The following is a 21,067-nucleotide window of genomic DNA, read 5'->3' on the forward strand; positions in this document are numbered from 1 at the left end:
TGTAACTCTTAGAGTTCCAATTACTAGCCCTTGTATTTATTTCTTTTTGGTTTATCTTTAATCTTAAACTTCATAGATCCTGATGGTTTTATCTTTGGAAGAAAACAAAAGCTTTTTGTATTCTTGAATAGTTTTACAGATTAATACTGAGATGTTACTATACAGAAACAATATTTCTGATTCAAAGACTGTAACTGTGAAGCATAAGGTGGTTAGCAGGGTCTGAAAAAATAGCATTCCTTGACCTTGGCCTCATCAACACTATCCTTCTGAACTAATCAGCTGTAAATATTCATTGTTAAAATCAACACATTTTTGCTTATTTTCACAAGAACAGCAACAAAAAACTATCTCCTGTGTTAACTAATTAACTGAGATTTTTTTAAAAAAAGAAACCCAAAAGAGGCTAGCTAGCTCTGCAGTTGAGCTTTGACCTGTGAACCAGGAGGTCACGGTTCAGTTGTGGGTTTAATCCCCAGTGTGGGGCATGCAGGAGGCAGCCAATCAATGATTCTCTGTAATCATTGATGTTTCTATTTCTCCCTCATCTTCCTCTCTGAAATCAATAAAAATATATTTTTTAAAATAACCCCAAAATAGGTGCAAGGAGCCCTTATTTTCAATAGGTTCTCTCTCTTTTTTTTTTTTTCTTTTTTTTTTTAAATATATTTTTTATTGATTTTCTTACAGAGAGGAAGAGGGAGGGATAGAGAGTTAGAAACATCAATGAGAGAGAATCATTGATCAGCTGCCTCTTGCACACCCCCTACTGGGGATGTGCCCCCAACCAAGGTACATGCCCCTGACCGGAATCGAACCTGGGACCCTTCAGTCTGCAGGCCGACGCTCTATCCACTGAGCCAAACTGGTTTCCGCTCAATAGGTTCTCTTTCATGAAAATCACAAAATGAGAAATGGATAGGAAGAAAAGAATAAATCAAAAGTATTTAATTAAAAAGTTATTTTTGTAGCTATGTTATCACTGAAGTTAAATTTTTTTCATGACCCATTTAGCCTTCAGTATTGAAAAATTATTTAGAAATTTAAGATTATAAAAAAATCCTGGTTTTCTACATCATAGTGAAGTTGGATTAAAGTATGGTATAATGAATTATAGAATTTAATTAAAATTTTAAACATGAAAAGATATAAAGTAGCATAAATGGAGAGAATTTAAAGTCATAATTAAATAACTAAAGTGATTTTGACAATTTTAAAGTGTGAGATAATAGATTTTTAAAAAATATATAAAAACCAGAGCTAAATTTAATCTGATTATTAAATTCAAGTGCCTTTTACCAGTACATTGAATTTTTTTAAGCAAAAATACCATAATCACACAAAAAGGCTTTCAGAGAGGAAGCATTAATTGATAAGTCAAATTGGAGTTAGAATAAGTAAGCATGGAAACAGGGCAGGAAGATATGCTTAATAGGCAGAAAAAGAAAGTAGAATCTATATTATTTTTTGTCTCTGATAATGATTTTTGCCAGTAATAAGGATCTTAAAATTTTCTTTAGATGTCACTGTTTAATATTTGTGTTAAGCAACATTTAATTTTTTTTTAGAACATTAGATTTATAATTGTTTTTACCTCAGTTTCAACTTTTGTATTACTTTTTAAGTCTTGTGATAGTTTTATTCTTTAATTATTGCTATTTTAAACTTTGTTATAAAATGCTGGAAGATATAAATAGGGTGCTTATATTAATCATTCTACGTTCATTTGTGTCCTGGGAATAGGGAACCTTCAAAAGATCCTGTCCCACGATCATCCTCCAGAGTATTCAGCTGATTTCTATGCTGCTTACATTAATATTCTTCTTGGAGTTTTCTACACTGTCTGCCGGGATTTGAAAGAGCTCAGACATCTGGTGAGTTAGCATTCTGCTTTAAAAAAAAGTATGCCTTTTAATATTTTACCATGTAGAAATAATGTGGAATAGGTTGGAAGCTGACAATTTATTATGGAAATTTTGATTTGCCCTTTGAGGCTAATACACCATAAAATGGAAGAAATCTGTGGATTAGTACAAATTTTGAACCGATTAGAAAACTTTCATTTATCTTTACTTAGGTCTTTTCAGTTGGCCCTGGGAGTGTTTTTACCCCTTCTTTCTTTCTTTCTTTTTTTTTTAATTGTGGAAAATTTAAAACTCTGTTAAAATAAAAATGAAGAGTCAAAGAAAGGTATAAAACCTTAACAAACACTTAAAAAAATTTTTAAATTGATTTCAGAGAGGAAGAGAGAGGGGGAGACAGATAGGAACATCAGTGATGAGAGAAAATCATTGAAGGACTTGCCTCCTTCAAGTCCCTACTGAGGATTGACCCCGCAACCCAGGCATGTGCCCTGATTGGGAATTGAACCGTGACTTCCTGATTCATAGATCGACACTCAACCACTGAGCCACGCCAGCCAGGCAAATAAATATTCTTTTAAAATACAAATAATTTCTGAGAACATCATTGATAATTGGTGAATTATTTTAATAAAGTAGCATAACTGCTTTTTATAGCCAGGACCCAGCATTTCCTGGAGTTTTGATTTTATTTTTTAGCATAGGGCCTAGGTAGATGGCGCCCTGGACGTTGAAGAGTGGGTATTGGGCAGCAAGGGCAGAGAAGGATCTGGCACAGAAAAGCTGCATAAAGTACAGGAAGACTTTTGATGCCTCATTCATAACTTAGCTCTCTCACATGCACCTGTCCAACTCAATGTAATCTCTGACTGCTTCAAATGGTATAACATTCTTAGATTCCAAATTTTTTCATCTATTTTTAAATTATTTTTTGATGAGGAAGAGGTTGTTCTGAAATGGTTGCAAATCTGTTCTTCAGCTATAAGTGGATTTATAAAGACGGTATATAATAATGTGTTTTGGTACATAGTGGTTATTTTTGCTTATTTGCCATGTGATTGTATAATAGGAAAAAATGGTCCCTGAGAACTAAAATGAAAAAGATTGTAACGTTTTGTGAATAAAGAGCCATGGTGTTTGGCTCGATAGCATATGCTCACAAGCGTTATACTATATTACTTCTTAAATAAGATCCAGCCTTGGTTAAGTACTTCCTATGTGCCAGACAATGTTATGAACTTTTTTACCATTAGCTCAATTAATTTTTACAACAACCCTATGAAGGAAGGTACTGTCATGAATCCTCATTTTACAGATGAATAAACTTCTTCCTTTGCCAGCTCTGTGATCTTGACCAAATTACCTAACCTTTTTGAACATGAGTTTTTTCTTGTTAAGTATATATAATACCCACTTCAAAGGAATTTTGTGAAATAAAAAGAAAGGAATACATATAAAATGCCTGATAACCTATTGGGGATCCATTGATTTTAGTTTGCTTTCTTTTGCTGAACAAAAGTCTGTGGGCTTAAAAATAGATTGAGATCTGCAAAAACATAAACCAGAGCCCAAGTATGGAGACTGCTAATACCTACTGTAGGTTTGTATCAGAGATTGAAGTCATATGAAGTCTGAGGCAGAAGAGCTGTCATCCTATTGACTCAGAGTTAATCTAGCTGGGTGAATGGGTGTCCTTCACCAATCTTTTATAGTCTTGTTAGAGGCCCAGTGTATGAGATCCATGCATGGATAGGTTCCTAGTGGCTGCTAGCTGCCAGCCAGGGCTTTCCTTCATTGTGTGCCACCCCCTGGTGGTCAGCACACATCATAGTGAGTGATTGAATCCCTGGTCAGTTAAACTCCTGAGGGGACACTTTGCATATTAGGCTTTTATATAGATAGGTAGATACTGATTGCTTTATGGATGAGGATGACTTTTTCACAGATAAGAGCTGTTCTTTGGTTATGGGTACTTAAGGGAGTGGTGGAGTGTTTAATTAGGACAAATAATCTAGTTAGTTTTATATTTCTTTTATTTTTTTCTTAGCTTTCCTTAGCTTTCTTATACTGTACCTGAAGAAAAGCACAGAAATCATAAATATGTATCCCAATGAATTATCACAAAGCGAAACCACTTCTGTAAACATAATCCAGGTCAAACAGTAGAAAATTACCAGCATCTCAGGAGCCTACTTGAAGTAATCTTTCCTCCTGAAGTAATCACTATTTTTACTTCTAATTTCAAAGATTAGGTTTGTTTTTGAACTTTCTTTAAATGAAAACATATAGCATATGTTCTTTTTTTTTTTTTTTTTTTTTTTTTGGTTTGGAGGTAAATTTCCAGAACATCTCAGATCTACAATCATAAATTCAGGCAGTAGAATCTCTGTGTGCCTGTAGGCAAATTATATTTTGCTTCTCTTCCTTTAGCTGACAAATGGGCATAATGAAAGTTTAGTTGTCAGGAATGAGGTAACAGATGGCCATAATTAGCTGTTGATAATTACTCTCCCTCTGTTATTATTAGGAATACCAGTGTTCCCTGAGCAATTGGTCATTTTTTAATAAAGTTGTGCCTCTCCTCCCCTCCCAGTTTACATTGATGAGATTAGTTAAGAGTAAATTATATACTTAAGTGGTTATGAATAATGGGCAGTTATATGGGAGAATGTACAATGGTTGTGAAAATTTATAATATAAAAAATCATCTAAAATTATTTCTGCTTGGGCTTTGGAATTATTTTTGTGATTTTGTTAATAGTTTTTTTATACATATTTTTACTCTGTGGGTAGTTTAATATACCAGTGGGCTTGAATTTAGATTTGTGCATAACCCTAGTACAATTAACTGGGAATTTGCCTATATTTGAGGATTAACTTAAGGGAGTGGGCATAATATTGGAGAGCATATTTGAATGCTAATAGTCAAAGTTGTGAAAAGTATTTTGTATTTGACAAATATTTTGTTTTTTAAAATTCCACTTGTTAGTAAGGTCTCACTTTTATAGATATATTTAAATATAGACATATTTAAATGTAATTGTGCTTGGACAATTACATTTACTCAGTTTGCTTAAACTACCATTTAGTAGAATTCAATGTTGATTCATGGAAAACTACTAAGTGATTATGATTAATTACTGCTTCTCAGACTTTAGGATACATAGAATTCCTAGTCAGATTGTTAGAACATTGATTCCTGGGTCTCATTCTCAGGATTCTGACCAAGTGTGCTTGAGAGGATGCTAAGAACTTGGATTTGTAACAATCTCAGGCAGTGCTGGCAGTCGAAATAGTTTGAGTTTTACTTCACTAGATGTTTAATTTGTGAGAATGATCAGACATTGGAAAATAACAGGTTAATAATTCTTTGGGCTAGGGGTATTTTATTTGTGTTTTATGTTCCTTTGTAACATTATTATGACCTAAAATTACAAATTATGCTTTGTTGTGTTACTTTATATCTAGGGGCTAATAGGCAGGATTTTGCCACTTAAGGAATATTTTTCATATTGTTTTACTACTGTTATTGATGTTTGCTGTTTTATTGTAGTAATAAGCTTGAATAACATTTTCCTGAGAAATTATATCACAGTAAAATTTGCTGGAATAGTTTAAGAGTTTTACGTGAAAAATAATTCCTAATTGTGGTAGATAACTACTATTTTTCTTTGTTTATAGGCAGTACTTAATTTTCCTAAATATTGTGAACCTGTGGTTAAAGGAGAAGGTAACTATATAATTTTATCTATCAACTTTAAAAAATTTTTTATAAGCTCTGAATTATTGAAATTTTCTTCATTTTGGTAGCAAGTGAACGTGATACTCGCAAACTCTGGAGAAATATCGAACCTCATTTGAAGAAAGCCATGCAGACTGTTTATCTCAGGGAAATATCAAGGTAATTTTTTGTTTAATATGTTTACATTTTTTTTTTTTTTTTTGGTTAGTTATTCTACAGTTTTCCTTTACCTTCTTCACATTGGAAAAAACTGGAGGTTTGAATTAAATTCTTGTTGTTTGGGGAAGGAAGACAATTTTTAACCAGTATGCTACACACCTTGGAACAATTGCAAAATGTAAAATATCTGGGTAGGTACAGGGCAATCAGTTTTAGCCTTTTAAAAATATATTTATGTGGGATATTTGAATGGGAGCATGAAAATTTGATTATTAAAGAAATATGTAAATCAAATCATAAATCTACATTTGTCTTTTATTAGAATTTCATGGTACTGAAACTGCTCAGGTGATATGGTGGCACATAGTACAGTGGGAAGAACATGGTTTTGATTTCCAGCTAAACCATGTCTGAGCAATTGACTTAAAAATGCCAGTCTTGCCCAGCCTACATGGTTTAGTGATTGAGTGCCGACCTATGAACCAAGAGGTCATGGTTTGATTCCCTTTCTCACACCCATCTTTATCCCTTTCACTCTTTTTCTAACCACATAGAATTTTTTATCCTTTGTGTATATATATAAAAATATTCGTTGATTCTACCACTTAGAGTCTTGCAGCCTTTGTAAATTAGTTAACCTCTTTGACTCAGTTTTGCCATTTGTAAAAAAAGAAAAGAAATACAGTTTGTGAGTAATAAAGGAGACATGTTAAGAGCTGGGTTCATAGTAAAAATTTAGTAAATATTATAGTCTCTTCTTTTCCCATTAAAGATGGTCAGTTTTTCACTGGTTGTCCTTTGAGAGTTAAATAACATTAAATGGGTAATTACTATATAAGAAGACCTTATGGCTTTAAACTATATCAAAGGAATGTGAAAATGCCTTCTAAAGTAAGGTAGAAGAAATGCTCTATTTTGAAAGTCAGCTTGTTAGACTAGGTTTGCTCTTCACATAGGTTACTATAGTAGCTTATCAAAATTTACCACTTGCTGTATTCCCAGAATTTTCATCTATGCTTATAGATTTGAAAAAATATATATGTTGACTTAATATATTTAATTGTTCTGATCTGGCATTTACTTTCAAATTAGCATTTTAAGAGCTTTGTAAGAGATTTAGAGCTGGAGAGGGTCTTTACACAGATCATAGCATTTAATTACCTTTTTTTTTTTTTTGTCACCTGAGGACATGCCTTTTTTACGAGAAGGAGGAGGGAGGGGTAGAGAAAGAGATGGTTAGATTGCCTCCCACACCCTTCCCAACTTGGGATCGAACTGGTACCTTTCTTTGTATGGCACAATGCTCCAACCAACTGAGCCACACTGGCCAGGGCTGGCCTTATTTTTTGATGAGAAAGTTATTGATTTATTCAAGATCATACAGCTAAAGCTTTGGTCTAATAGGACAGTCTTTACACTGTGTTGTGTTCCTTATGAATTTGATTTGACATAGCTTAATTACTGCATAATCTTAATATTTGGGGCTGTTGAATAGTTTTCATTACAAGTAAGATCATTGAAATACCATGAACTCTGTAGACATCTACAAGGATTCAGTTCTTAGCTCCAGTACTGACTGACTGGTTATCTTGGGGCAACTTAACTTGTGGGCCTCAGTTTTCTGATACAATGATCCTTATTTTAACACATTACGGACAGATCATGAGAATTTGCATGTTTTCTGTTCTAAGATTTGTGGACAATCAGGAGAATTATTTTTTCAAAAAATGTATTTCATTTTATTTATTTATTTATTTATAATATATTTTATTGACTTTTTACAGAGAGGAATGGAGAAGGATAGAGTTAGAAACATCGATGAGAGAGAAACATCAATCAGCTGCCTCCTGCACACCCCCCACTGGACATGTGCCTGCAACCAAGATACATGCTTTTGACCAGAATCAAACCTGGAACCCTCAGTCCTCAGGCTGATGCACTAGCCACTCAGCCAAACCGGTTAAGGCATGAGAATTCTTTAAAAAGATATTAGTTTGTAAGAACATGTAATAAATAACTTCAAAATGCAATGGGTATTTAATTTTAAAGCATGCATTTAACATTCTATTGTACTCGTTCAATAGAAACTTTTCTGGCCCCTGGCTAAAGCTATCAATAAAACTACTGGTCCTCAATGTGTTAAGAGATTGATACTGAGTTTAGAAATTGTGTATAACAATTTTATCTCATATGGTAACTGGAACATTGGGAGTTTTATTGAATGACAGATGATATTATTTATTTGTTGGTACTTTTTGGTAGCTTTACAATGGTGATCAGAGGAAAAGAGATTTTAAAAAATTAACATTTGGGTATCTATCTATCTATCTATCTATCTATATATAAAAGCCTAATATGCAAATTGTCCCCTTAGGGGTTTGACAGGGAGACTTGGAGTTTGATCACTCTCTATGACGTGTGCTGACCACCAGGGGGTGGTGTGGAATGAAGGGAGGTACTTGCATGCAGCTGGCATCCAGGGAAGGGAGGCCCCAGCTGGCAACCGGAAGGCTCTAATGGCCCTGATCGCCAGCCAGGCCTAGGCACCCTACACATGATTAAATTTGGTGCACTGGGCCTCTAGTTGATAAATAAGATACATTGTTCTAATAAACACTTCATGATTCTCTAGTATAAACATATGTATTGCATATATATATATATATTGTCTTGTTTATAGGGAAATTGAATCTACTTTGTCAATAAGTAAGTTTTAGTTTTTCTAGGACTCTGTTTTAAGTATGGTATTTTGATGTAGTATTTTTTCTACCCCTTATTTTATATTTTCATTTAGTTCACAATGGGAAAAGCTACAGCAAGATGACCAAGATCCAGGACAACTGGAAGGTATCAAGGAAGTATTGAGACAGTTACCAGAAACCCTATTTTATTACTAATAATCAAGATGCTAAAGTTAATAACACAGTTAAAGTTATTTCTTAAGCTATAGTGATATTTTAATTCATTTTCTTTTAAGTGAAACTCTATTTTAAATAGAGGAAGTAGAGTTTGTATACCAGTTTTCTGAACGTTTGATTGTATCATGTGAAAATCAAGAAGTTTTTATTTTATTAAATCTTTTGTTAAAACAATTACATTACATAATTTCATCTCAGTATGTATTTCATGAGTTTTATAGAATAAAATTCAATTTTCTGTTAACTCAGTTGTAGGATACATTTCAGTTGACTATGTTTTAAAAGCTTTGTGCTTTTGTTTTCTTTAAATAAATTATTACTTTGGATTTATCCCAATAGAACAGCTTTTACTTAAAAAATAAGCAGATATCTAAAATATTATTTAAAAATAGATCAGTGCTTAGTGGTTGGGGCAACTGGTGTGAAATGAAGTTGAGCTGAGATTCTGTTTGTCAGTTTTGGTTTCTCAGTGCTCCTGATGCAATACACGTGATTTTTAATTGTGTGTTGTAATGGAAAGAAATAGATGTTAGAATTAGAAAATATGCAATAATTGGTTGACTGTGTGATCTTGTGCTCAACTTAGTGTCCTCATCTAAAATGGGAAGAATATCTAGCTTTAAGTTACAGCAAATTCAGAGATGCTTAGGTGTGTCTGACATATACTATATTTTCATAAACTATCAGATTCCTTATTTCCTTGTAAAAATCAATGCTGCTTGAGTGACCCATTTGTTTTATTTATCCATTCATTCAATTATTTCATTTGTGAAAGGCACTCAGATTCAAAAAGAAAGAAAAAAATTAGACATGGCTCCTTCAGTGAACAATATAGCTTGTTAAAGAAATATAATTTTAATATAATAACTTTAATTCCTATATAATAAAAGCCCAATATGCAAATTGACCAAATGGCAGAACCACTGGTGGAATGACCGGTTGCTATGATGGGTACTAACTATCAGGGGGCAGGTGCTTAATTCAGGAGCTCCCCGCAGCCCGCAGGTCCCAGTGGGGAGGGGGACCTTCCCCCACCCATCACCCTGCAGATAGGCCCTGATCACTGTCCAGATCTAGGGCCCTACCCATGAATGAATTTTGTGCATTGGGCCTCTAGCCTATATAATAAAAACCTAAGAGACCATTATGGTGGAACGACTGGTTGCTATGATGTGCACTGACCACCAGGGTAAGACGCTCATTGCAAGAGCTATCCCTGGTGGTCAGTGCATTCCCACAGGGGGAATGCCACTCAGCCAGAAGCCGGGCTCATGGCTGGTGAGCTAGGTGCCACAGCAGGAGCCTCTCCTGATGCCATGGCAGCACTACTGAGTGGTGGCAGCAGGCACAGCCGGCTGGGATGAGCACAAGTGGTGCAGCGCCCAGCCTCAATTCAGGCTCCTCCCTGACTGCCTGCCACCTGGCACACTGCTACATCCCTCAGGGGATCCCAGACTGCAAGAGGGATGTCTGCCTGCCAGCTTAGGCCCTATCCTGCTGCTTTTCTCTGTAGAAGGCAGTCAGTCTGAACAACTCAGTGACTCAGAGAAGTGCAGGGAACTCAGGGTGGCTTGCCTCTGCACTTGACTCATCCACTTGATGGTGTTCACAGGACAGACCGTGGTGGCCCAGCCCATGCACATGCAGCAGTTGCTGAAGCTCAAGCAGAAGGCCATTCAGCCACAATTCGGCAGGCAGACATCCCCCGAAGGGTCCCAGACAAAGAGAGCACAGGGTGGGCTGAGGGGAACCTCTACCCCCAGTGCACAAATGTCATGCACTTGGCCCCTAGTGTAATTATAAGTAATAATTACAGGTATAAAGTTATGTGGGCCATAAGTGAAAAACACACTAGGAATTCAGAGTAGAGAGATTTTTGTGATAGAGGAGCATCAAGGGAAGGTTTAATGGAGAGTGTGGCTTTGAAGGCCAGGTTGGGTAGCATTTAGACCAGAATAGAAGAAACCAAACAAAAATAATAGAATGAGGAAAGCATATTGATGATAATGTTTACTACCACCACCATTATTATCATGGCACTTTAAGCTCAAGGAGTAGGTTATTTTGACTAAATAATGTGATATGAAAGTAAAAAGATAAGTGAGAAAATATAAGAGGTACTTAAAATCTAATGGTAGCCTATTAAACACCTTCATAAAAGTTTTTTTGTTGTGTAGGTCTCTCAGCATATACTCATGTGGAACTTCCTTATTACTCTAAGTTTATTTTAATTGCTGCATACCTTGCTTCATATAATCCATCAAGAACCGACAAGAGGTTTTTCCTTAAGGTAACAATTACTTCTTTTTACTTTATTTTTGAAGATCCCATGAATAGTTTGAAATTTCTCAATCATTAAATTTCTAAGGATGAGAGATTAGAATAAGAGATTGCTAAATAAGTATTTAGGATTCATCCTCTAAGGCTTTAAATTAAGATCAAAACCTGAATGGGAAGAATAGTTTCAAGGAAGAGCTCAGGTATATCTTAGGTGATAATGCTAGACTTTAAAAGTGCATAAGGTTTTGTTTAAAGTATGAGAGATGGGAATAATTTTAAGGATACTACTAACTTCTTTGTTGTTCTGAAGCTCCTGCTGTAGTGCCATGCACTCATATATCATTATCTAGAATAGTCAGGAACAACTTCTGCATATACATTATCTGAATAAATCTGAGTTTAGAATTATTTTCTTTTTGAAAAAAATATATGCAATTTTATTTATTATTAAAAATACTTGTAATAGAGTTTTATTTATTTATTTTTTACTACCTCTCCCACCAGGCTTTTGTTTCATGAGGACAAAGACCTCATTAAGTTCTTTTAGGAAGTATCGCTATTTTATTTTAAAACCTTTTTTTTTTTTTACATACCAAAGTAACCTATATCTGTGAAATCTAAGTCAAATCAAGGCTAGTAGAATAATTAGGTGGGCAAGTAGAATAAAAAACAAAAGCCTAAGATACATAAATTATTGTTATCTGTGCCATGTTTTAAACAAATTATGTTTTCTGTTTTTATGGAATACTATCTTTATTTTAATCTTAAAAATTATTTTCTTTAATTGTAGCATCATGGGAAAATCAAGAAAACCAATTTTCTAAAGAAACATGAAAAGGTATTTTCATTTTAATTTCTCTAATGGGAAAAACTCATAAATTTAGGACACTATGGGCAGTGGATAAATTCATGCCTTTATTAGTCATGTGGATATAAGAAGTTACTTGTATTGCTATGGTACCATTTTAATATTGTACTAATATTCTGTTATGCTGAATACAGTGATTGAAGGACACATTCAAGGGAGCTAGTACTGGAGATAAAAATGTCTTTGTTCTAAATTTATATTTTCTCTAGCTGCTTTAAATTATTATCTCCTTTTCCTTTTGTGTTTTTAAAGTTTCACTGTGGTTTGTCTGGGATTCTGGAGGAATATCCTCACTCACCAGTTCCCTAAGGGAAGGGAGCCCACCCATTTTCCTCTGTATCAGCACTTGGTGATATTTGATAGATGCTTATTTAAAAAATGAATAAATTTAATGAATGAAGAAAATTAAAGAATGAACAAAAAGCTAAGAATCAGGGGTCCTCAAACTTTTTAAAGTGGGGGCCAGATCACAGTCCCTCAGAGAGCTGGAAGGCCGGACTATATGAACTACTAATTCCTACTGTAACACCTTGGCTGCGCTCACTGCCCAAAAAACCTGGCGGGCAGGATCAGACTCCTCTGCGGGCTGCATGTGGCCCGCGGGCCGTAGTTTGAAGACCCCTGTTAGACTAAATCACCCAAGAAATATGAGGAGAGGTATATATGAGTCCTGCTGATGAGAGGACTGTGAAAGAGCTGGCACTTTAGACCATCTTTGTGGAATGAGTGGGTTTGTGCAAATCTAGGAAAAGGATGGTGTTGAGAGGGCATCTGCCATCATGAAGATGTCTCTAGTTCTAGATGAACTCTAGTTCTTCCGATGTTATTCTTAGAGATTTGACTTTTATAGTAATAGCCTCTTTTGTCTTTCATTCATGTTGTTTGGTTATATACTATCTTGACAAATGACTTGGTTGTCACTTATCATCTGGTTACAACAGCAAAATAGGGGTGATATTTAGGATGAGGCTGGATGACTCGTGAATCCTTTAATATTTGTTGATGCTAAGACAGAAAATCTTGAAGAAAATGTAAGGATAAATCATGATCATATTAGATAAAGTTTTTGCATAGAGTCTGCAAGCTGGATTTGTTAGCATCTTTGGGGAACTATAGGATATAAATATTGTGATACTGGGAATTTGTAGTACAAAGAGTGAGTCCTCAGCTTTAAGAAGAAAATATACTTTCTTTTTTCTTATAGACAAGCAATCATCTCCTCGGACCAAAACCGTTTCCACTAGATAGATTATTAGCAATATTATATAGTATTGTGGACAGCAGAGTTGCTCCAACAGCAAATATATTTTCCCAGGTAAGCTTTGTGATAGGCTGTTATCTATCTTTATCATCATGGAATTTTTCAGGTAGAATAGTTGGTAGAATTCCAAGCATTTAGAGATTTGATCAGCATGAGTAAGTAATATGGTCTAGGTAAGTATTTGAAAATTCCAGATCTTTAATGATATCACTGAATTTGCATATAGGTATAACCACATGATAAAACAGTTTAATTTTCTTTTCTTTTTTTAATTAAGGAATTTTTAAGTTAAACGCTTATAATGATCTTGATTAAACAAAAGGCTTCATGATTATTGATGAAGTATAATATAAAAATGTAATTTAATGAAAACAAATTGAAAAATTTTATTTGCAAGTAAGTAATATTCCTGTTCCTCAAATATGCCCTTTTAGGTTGACATGCATTTTTTACAAAAATGCTCTCATCTTCAGAATTATTAAGTTCTCAAATTTTTCACTAGATGGCAGCAGTAGCATAAAAATAGGAACCATGACATATTTAATAAAGTTAAGATTTTTTTTAATTGCAGTTTAAAAAAGTTATTAAAAATATAGTCATAGTACACATTTCTTTTTTCTTTTTTTAAAATTTCTTTATTGATTAAGGTATCAATATTTGTCCTCAAAGTACATTTCTTATATGGTCCAGAAAAACAATACTGATCTCACGGATATGAATGACTAGAGGAGAAAAAAAAAATGATGAGACTAGTATTTATTGAAAAACAAAGTCACCTGAGATATTGCAGTGTTGTTTATGTATAAGTTTTTAGGTTGAGAAATATGTAAATAATAGCATTTACATTCTTATTCACTGTAAATAAATTTGGTTCCTGAATGGATGTTAGACTTTGTAATCTAAATATCTGGTGGAAACTTTTAATTCTTCACTCAAAGGAGCCTTTGAGAACCAAATATATATGTTCTCATTTAACTCAACATTTAAGTTAGATAATTTTTATGTCAGCATTTATAGAAAATTTTATATACCTTTACTGTGTTCTTGAAGAAAGGTAATGTAGTCAGTTATTAGGCTATGCATATAACTAGCTAAATAGGTAAGTAGATTGGCAGCCCTAATGCCAATAGTTTAAAAAACCCAATTCATTTTTAATCTGTGTTGCAGAGAATTCTTTTTCAATACATGTTTTTAAAATGCTTTGTCTGAAAATAAAGTAATTTTTAACCAAACTTTACATTTTATTAATAGCTTTCTTTATACAATACATAGTTTTTAATGTTTATTTTTGCTGCTGCAATAACTATGAAATAGGTATTATGATCTTTATCTTAAGGAATTGAGGCTTGGAGAGTTTAAATGTTGTCAATCAATGTGACACATGTAATTCTTTGAGAACTAAAGCCTGGGGAAGTAAGGTACTGCTAAAAAGAGCAGGAAGGCATTTGTATCACATGTGATTGTACCTCTCAGGTACCCACAATTATCTTTGGGGAGGATACAAAGAAGGATGGTCAATGTTTGTCCTTTTTAAAGAGCTTATAATTTATTGGAGGGAAGGTGTTACAGATGTACATAAAAATAATGTAAATGAATGCTAGTTAGTGCTGCTAAGAAATTTACAGCAGAGAAAGATACTTCTGGATTGGGCATGAATATAGGAAGATGACTTCATAGAAAAGGTGGAAAATGGAGCTGGGTTATAGAGAATGAGTAGGGTTTTTCCATTTTTATTGTACAGAAATGAGAAAAGGATAAAATTAGCTGACACCTTATTTCCAGTGGATAGAGTTTAGTAGACTAGAAATTTTTGATGGGCAGGAAGAGGACTAGGAAAACCCACGACATCTTTGTGACCTACACACTAGTTTAGTTGAAAGTGGATTATGTTGTGGTAGTGGTAGCAGTCATTGTTACAATCTAATAAGTAGTACTGCTGCCACCATCATCCATTTTACCTTGCTTTCTGGTACTTTATATTGGTGGGCATTTTACATTTTATAGTCTTGTGACATACTAAATTAATCTTTAACAAAAAGGAACTGAAGCTCAGAATGCCTAAGAGATCTGCCCAAGGCCAGATAGCAAATCACTGGTAGCATCCAGACTTGAAGATTTTTCGAGCAACAGGCTTTGATTAGAGATGAACAGTGTCACCTGTCTTTGTTTTCAATACCGCTTATAATATAATTAAGAAACAGTGTACCCAAATACATCTTTATTTTTTAACCAACTTAAATTGTTTCTACCTTAACAACTATGAAATTCTTTACAACCATAAACTTAAAACAATTTTTATTCATCTTCTCATTAGCAGTAATCAAAATGATAAATTTTGTATATTTAAAACATGGCTTAAATGAATTTGTGTTCATTTGATGTCATATCACTTAGGACTTGATCTTGCTTTATTTCCATTTGTGATACAAAGGGTGGGAAACTACAAATGGATGATGCATCTGACCCTAAAGTATCTGAGATAATCAGGTTACATATGTACTGTATGGAAGAACAAAATGTGACAGATATGGATGGGTAATGCTCTCATATGCCTTTTCTTTTTATTTCCATTGACTCCCAATGACCTTTTCTGTTTTTCTCTTCTTTTATGCATCCATGAAAACCACTCTTGTCGATAGGAATGACAATTTGTATTTAACCTATTGCACATATAATTTTTTTAAGTGAAAAACAAAAGTGTGAAGTACTTACTTGATATGAACACTAGATGGCAATATTGTTACATTACAGCTTTAAGATAAACTAAGAACCTGTTAATACTGTTTTTGATATTTAGAGAAAGCTGTTTGTTAATTTAACACAATAGTTTATTTGAATATAATAAAAATTATCTGGAGATATTTAATGGTATACATGTATGTGCTATACATGCTTTCTAGAATAAATAAATTGTTAAGGTATTATGTTACATGAGTGTTTTCCATGTGGACATAAATTTTTTCTTAATGGCTGTAATATGTTTATATGCAATGATTATTTTTTCTATTTATTTACTTTATATCACCTGTTTTAAGGCTTTATTTTTTTAGTGATATGCTATTATATAGCTTGGTTTACCAGTTACATAATTATTTATAACTAGAAACTTAGTGTATGAAAATTTATGCACTTGGGGGTCGGAGGGTCCTTCAGCTCTCTCACAGTCCCAGACCCCTTGGGGAATGCCCACCTGCCAGCTTAGACCCACTCCCCAGGGAATCCGGCCTAAGTTGGCAGTGAGACATCCCTCTGGCAGCCTGGGACCCCTCGGGGGATGTGTGAATGCTGTCAGTTGGATATCCTTAGTGCTGCCGAGGAGGTGGGAGAGGCTCCCACCATCTCCACTGCTGCACTTGCAGACATCAGCCTGGCTCATGGCTGAGTGGAGTTCTCCCTGTGGGAGTGCACTGACCACCAGGGGGCAGCTCCTGCATTGAGTGTCTGCCCCTTGCTGGTCAATGCGCATCATAGTAACTGGTCATTCCACCGTTAGGGTCAATTTGCATATTACCTTTTTATTATATAGGATTTTTCACATAACAGTTTTATCAGATGTTTTATATATGTTCATTGAAGCAAATTCTCTTGAAGCAAAAGTTTATTTTCATTGCATTTCACTTAAATCTATTCTGTAATAAAGTTATAAAAATAGTAGTTTAAGGAATCTTTAAAGTTATTAAGATTGGAATTGAGAATAATAAATTAACAACAGTATTAGTAATAGTATGAGGTTGGTATTCTTAATTTCAGTGTTCTTTATTACATTTTGAATCAGATTCTACTCATTAACTTTAGTCTCAATGAGTAAAAGAATATTAGTACCTTTAACATTTTACATTAGAATAATGGTCATATTTATTAAATTGAAATTCGGTTTTTAAATTTTCTTAGACTTGTAAGAAAATTTAGCCTTACGCAATTTACTACAGTTTTGCAGTCATGACTATGGGAGATGGCCACGTAACCGCAAAACGACATATTGTCAAGTCCGATGTAACCTGAGGACTATCTGTACAAAAGTGAGGAGAATGCAGTTCCTTCCTCGAGGACCTTATAGTTTGTGGCTTCCGCTGCCCTTCATTTGTAGTGGGGTGGTTGCCAGGTTCTAGCTTGTACTAGACTTGTTAGTAGTGCATGTGCATATTTACTGGGAGGACATATATGCTGAAGGAACTGTTTTGAAGTGAATAAATAAAAGGATTTTTCTCATTGGTAGTTCTGTGATTTGATAATATAGGTAGTTAAATGTCTTCTTCTGAGTAAAATAACCTTTTTGTTGAATGTTTCCTTCTGACATGTCTTGAATTTAGTGTTGTGGATGGAGCTAAATTATGCTAATTATCCATTATATTTAATTATAGCTAGTTAGCTGTATTTATTGGTATCTTTATTAAGAACTAAGTTATGGACAAATAAGTAGTATATTGTGTGTGGCCTGTTATAAACTGACTTTTACATAGTTACATGACTGTACAGTAAGCCCTAGATTTTGCAGACCTTGGTTTAATGGACTTCAGATTTAATGAATAAAATTTCCAGTCTGTATGTCATATGTGAAAATTGATACCCTATTAATTTTAAAATGGTTTTAACTAAGATTTGCTTATAATTAAATTAACAGGTTATTTTTTATCTTTAACAAATTTCAGTGAATAGGCCATAAGTTGGAAAAACACTGTAGTAATTTCACCAATATAAATATTACATATCTACAACTCTAGTCTACATATTTAAATCCAAGAGTCACCACTCATGAACAATGTTCAGCAAATGATTAGCAAATGTTCATGCCATATCACCTGAGGTAATTGGTTCTGTTGTCAAGTGGTGTGACTTTCTACATCAGTTTTAATGTGTGCTGTCGATGTACCCAGGTATGCTAAGCCACACCCCAGCTGTGTGCATTTGTTTACTCAAGGAGGCTGGGAATGCATGCATTTACTAGATCTATTCAGTATAAATTAAAAATAACAGTAATACATATAGAAAATGTTTTCTCTAAAACGAAACTTTTCATCCATAGATAATTTTAATTATACAAATGTATCTAAGTAAAAACAATAAACCAACTGATTGGTCAATATTTTACTGTACACATTAGGAATATCTACTTTATTATATAACTTGGCTTTAACAGATACCCACCCCCTTGCCTGAATTAGTCCATTATATTGAGGTTTTACTATATTTCAAATACCTTATGATTAAATGTTATATTCATTATAGCACTCTTTCACACACAATATTTCAAACTACTTTTGATTTTAACCAAAAGCACTTTAACCAAATAACTGATTTTATAGATTTCATTTATAATTATAAAACCTCTTTGCCTTAAAAATTATTACAATGCATAATATTATAATTGATTTATATCTATATGTATAAAAGCCTTAGCGACCGAATGACTGGTCGACCTGTTGCTATGATGATGATGATGCGCACTGACCACCAGAGGGCAGATGCTCAACACAGAAGCTGCACCCTGGTGGTCAGTGTGCTTCCACAGCCAACCTCCTGCAGCCAGCCAACCTCTCGCGGTCTGTCCCCCTGGCTGGCTGCCTCCCTTCATCCTCCCATTGGCCTCAATTGATGGCCAGGGTGAGGGACCCCAAATTCATGCACCAGGCCTCTATTTTTATAATAAAGTAATAATATTTATCAAATGCTAGTTATATAGCATCAGAAATCATAGTTGATGATGAAATACTACCCAATGCATATGAATTTCAATGTAATAAACACAAAGTGTATAACATCCTAAAAATCTAGCTATAATATATTCATATACAGTGATTTGAATATGAGGATTATATTTATAGATATTAAAATTGGTGAACAAATGGGACAGTTTTCCTAAAAATAAATTTCTTGGATACTAGAATATTAGGAAATGTGACAAGCTATTTCTTCTTTTTCAATTTCTTTATGCTTTATTAGGCTTGTGCCAGCATTCCAGTGGGTCTATAATATCCAACTTTAATGCTTAATGCTATTAAAGTAAATTATGTAAATCACAGAAAATATCTTGAATGCTAACATTTTCTAATAATCTTACTATGTTTTTTCCTAACCACAACTGAGACTGTGAGACATTCCATTCCACAGATGATAAGGAAGCTTTACTTAATACTTACTTCGCTGACAATTAGGTCAGCAAGGGTGCTTTTTAACTGAGGCAGCCCTTTTCTAGCAGCAAAGAGCCATGATGCTCAATCTCCTCTGGGGCAGTAAATTAGATTCTCAAACCCCTACTGTCCCTGGTATGGATGCATTACTATTTTGCTATCATATCACTATGCAGCAGGTGCCTGTTTCAGGAGATTTTTAAACAATGTTTTGGGATGCTTCATATTTCAAAAGAGTAAAGTTGATCTATAATTTTTCCCTAATTGCACTTTTGTTGTGAAGGATATTGATATTAATATTAATCATTACCAAAGATAATAAAAAGGAGGCTATAGTGGCCTATAGATTTAGTAAGGATAAAAAGTTGTCTTTCTTGTTTTCATTTTTAAAAGAATAGTGTTTACCCTTACTCTTCTTTTACCTTCCCTAATTCCGGTGGTGTTAGTTTCTTCAGTTTTACCACTTTGTTTTTATGAGTCTTATCAGCTTAGCAATATTTTTTATGGAACTCTAAAAAAATGCATAAATTAGGCTTTCGACTTTTGAATAAATAGTACTCTGATATCTTATTTTTTTTAAAAATATATCTTATTGATTTTTTACAGAGAGGAAGGGAAAGGGACAGAGAGCTAGAAACATCGATGAGAAAGAAACATCAATCAGTTGCCTCCTGCACACACCCTACTGGGGATGTGCCTGCAACTGAGGTAAATGCCCTTAATCACAATCAAACCTGGGACCCTTCAGTCCACAGGCCGATGCTCTATCCACTGAGCCAAACCGAATAGGGTTGATATCTTATTTTTGTAGGCAATACTTTATAACTTTCTTAAAGTAACTATTGCTTCTAATAAATATACCAAATGTATACCTCTTATTAACATTTTTGAGGAAATGTATTTGACACCAGTACATTTTATTTGATTTGGCAGATGTTTTGCTGAAAACACAGAAAAAGTTTGTGTGAATGTGCTTGCCTCTGCCTATTTAGGAAAATATATACTGTCAATATATGGCAAATAGAGAGGCAAATGCACACCTTAGATATAGCATTATGACTAGAAAAGGAGTTTTAGTAAAACGAGTTAGGATGATAAATGATTTGGGAAAACCTGCGTTATGGAGGTGTGATTATTAAAACAAATGTTGATGCTTACAGGAATGGTTTCCAATGAAAAATGGTCTTGATTCCTTGTCAGCTCACACCTAATTGGAGTCCTTTGGAGGCGATTGGCCTCACCTGCTTATTCATAGACATTTCAGAAGCTGGTATTGCAGAAAAGCTCTGTCATTTCCCCTAGGTGAGAAATTAGGGTCCTCAGTCCCAGTGTCGCAATGGAACCGGATTGCTCTCTCACCTTGGGTACTCCTATGATAGCTGAATTCTTAGTATAGGAAGTAATCATGTCCATATAGTTAGGAATAAGAAAGCGAACTTGGCTTATCTGGAACTGCCTTATCTACTTCCCTTGCTTCAAATACTCTATGTATGCTGATATCTTTTGAATTCTTCATTCTAGCCTGTATCTAGCTCTGGACCCAACTTGCCAACTTAACAGTAATACTTGAATATGTCATATCCATCACCTACTAAAATATATCCCAAACAAAATTATTCCCTAAACCTTTTCTCTCTCTTTTTTTTTCTTTTCTTTTTTTTTTTTTTTTCAGATTTCAAAACTAATTCATTTATTACTTATTCGTTAATAAGCACATACTTTGTGGCATGTAGAGTGGTAGACACCAGAAAAAAGGAGACTTCTGTAATCCTATATAATTTAAGGCTAATAAGTAAATTGTCTCCTTGACTGGGAGTTTGCCTGAGTTCGAACAGGGGATGGGGCTGGC

The 21,067-nt window shown here is 34.1% G+C and overlaps 1 protein-coding gene across 2 annotated transcripts in view; it reads left to right on the forward strand.

Moving 5' to 3' along the window:
* Positions 1 to 21,067, forward strand: part of ORC5 (origin recognition complex subunit 5) — a 63,901-nt gene that overhangs the window by 12,614 nt on the left and 30,220 nt on the right. For both annotated transcript variants that reach the window (XM_084897836.1, XM_084897837.1), the window contains exons 6-12: positions 1,744 to 1,874; positions 5,544 to 5,592; positions 5,673 to 5,763; positions 8,558 to 8,610; positions 10,859 to 10,971; positions 11,752 to 11,799; positions 13,034 to 13,144. In XM_084897836.1, coding sequence (XP_084753962.1) covers positions 1,744 to 1,874; positions 5,544 to 5,592; positions 5,673 to 5,763; positions 8,558 to 8,610; positions 10,859 to 10,971; positions 11,752 to 11,799; positions 13,034 to 13,144 — 596 coding nt within the window. The remainder of the gene's footprint in view (positions 1 to 1,743; positions 1,875 to 5,543; positions 5,593 to 5,672; positions 5,764 to 8,557; positions 8,611 to 10,858; positions 10,972 to 11,751; positions 11,800 to 13,033; positions 13,145 to 21,067) is intronic.

The sequence above is a fragment of the Pipistrellus hanaki genome (assembly GCF_964339955.1).
Source record: "Pipistrellus hanaki genome assembly, chromosome: 10".
Taxonomy (NCBI): Eukaryota; Metazoa; Chordata; class Mammalia; order Chiroptera; family Vespertilionidae; genus Pipistrellus; species Pipistrellus hanaki.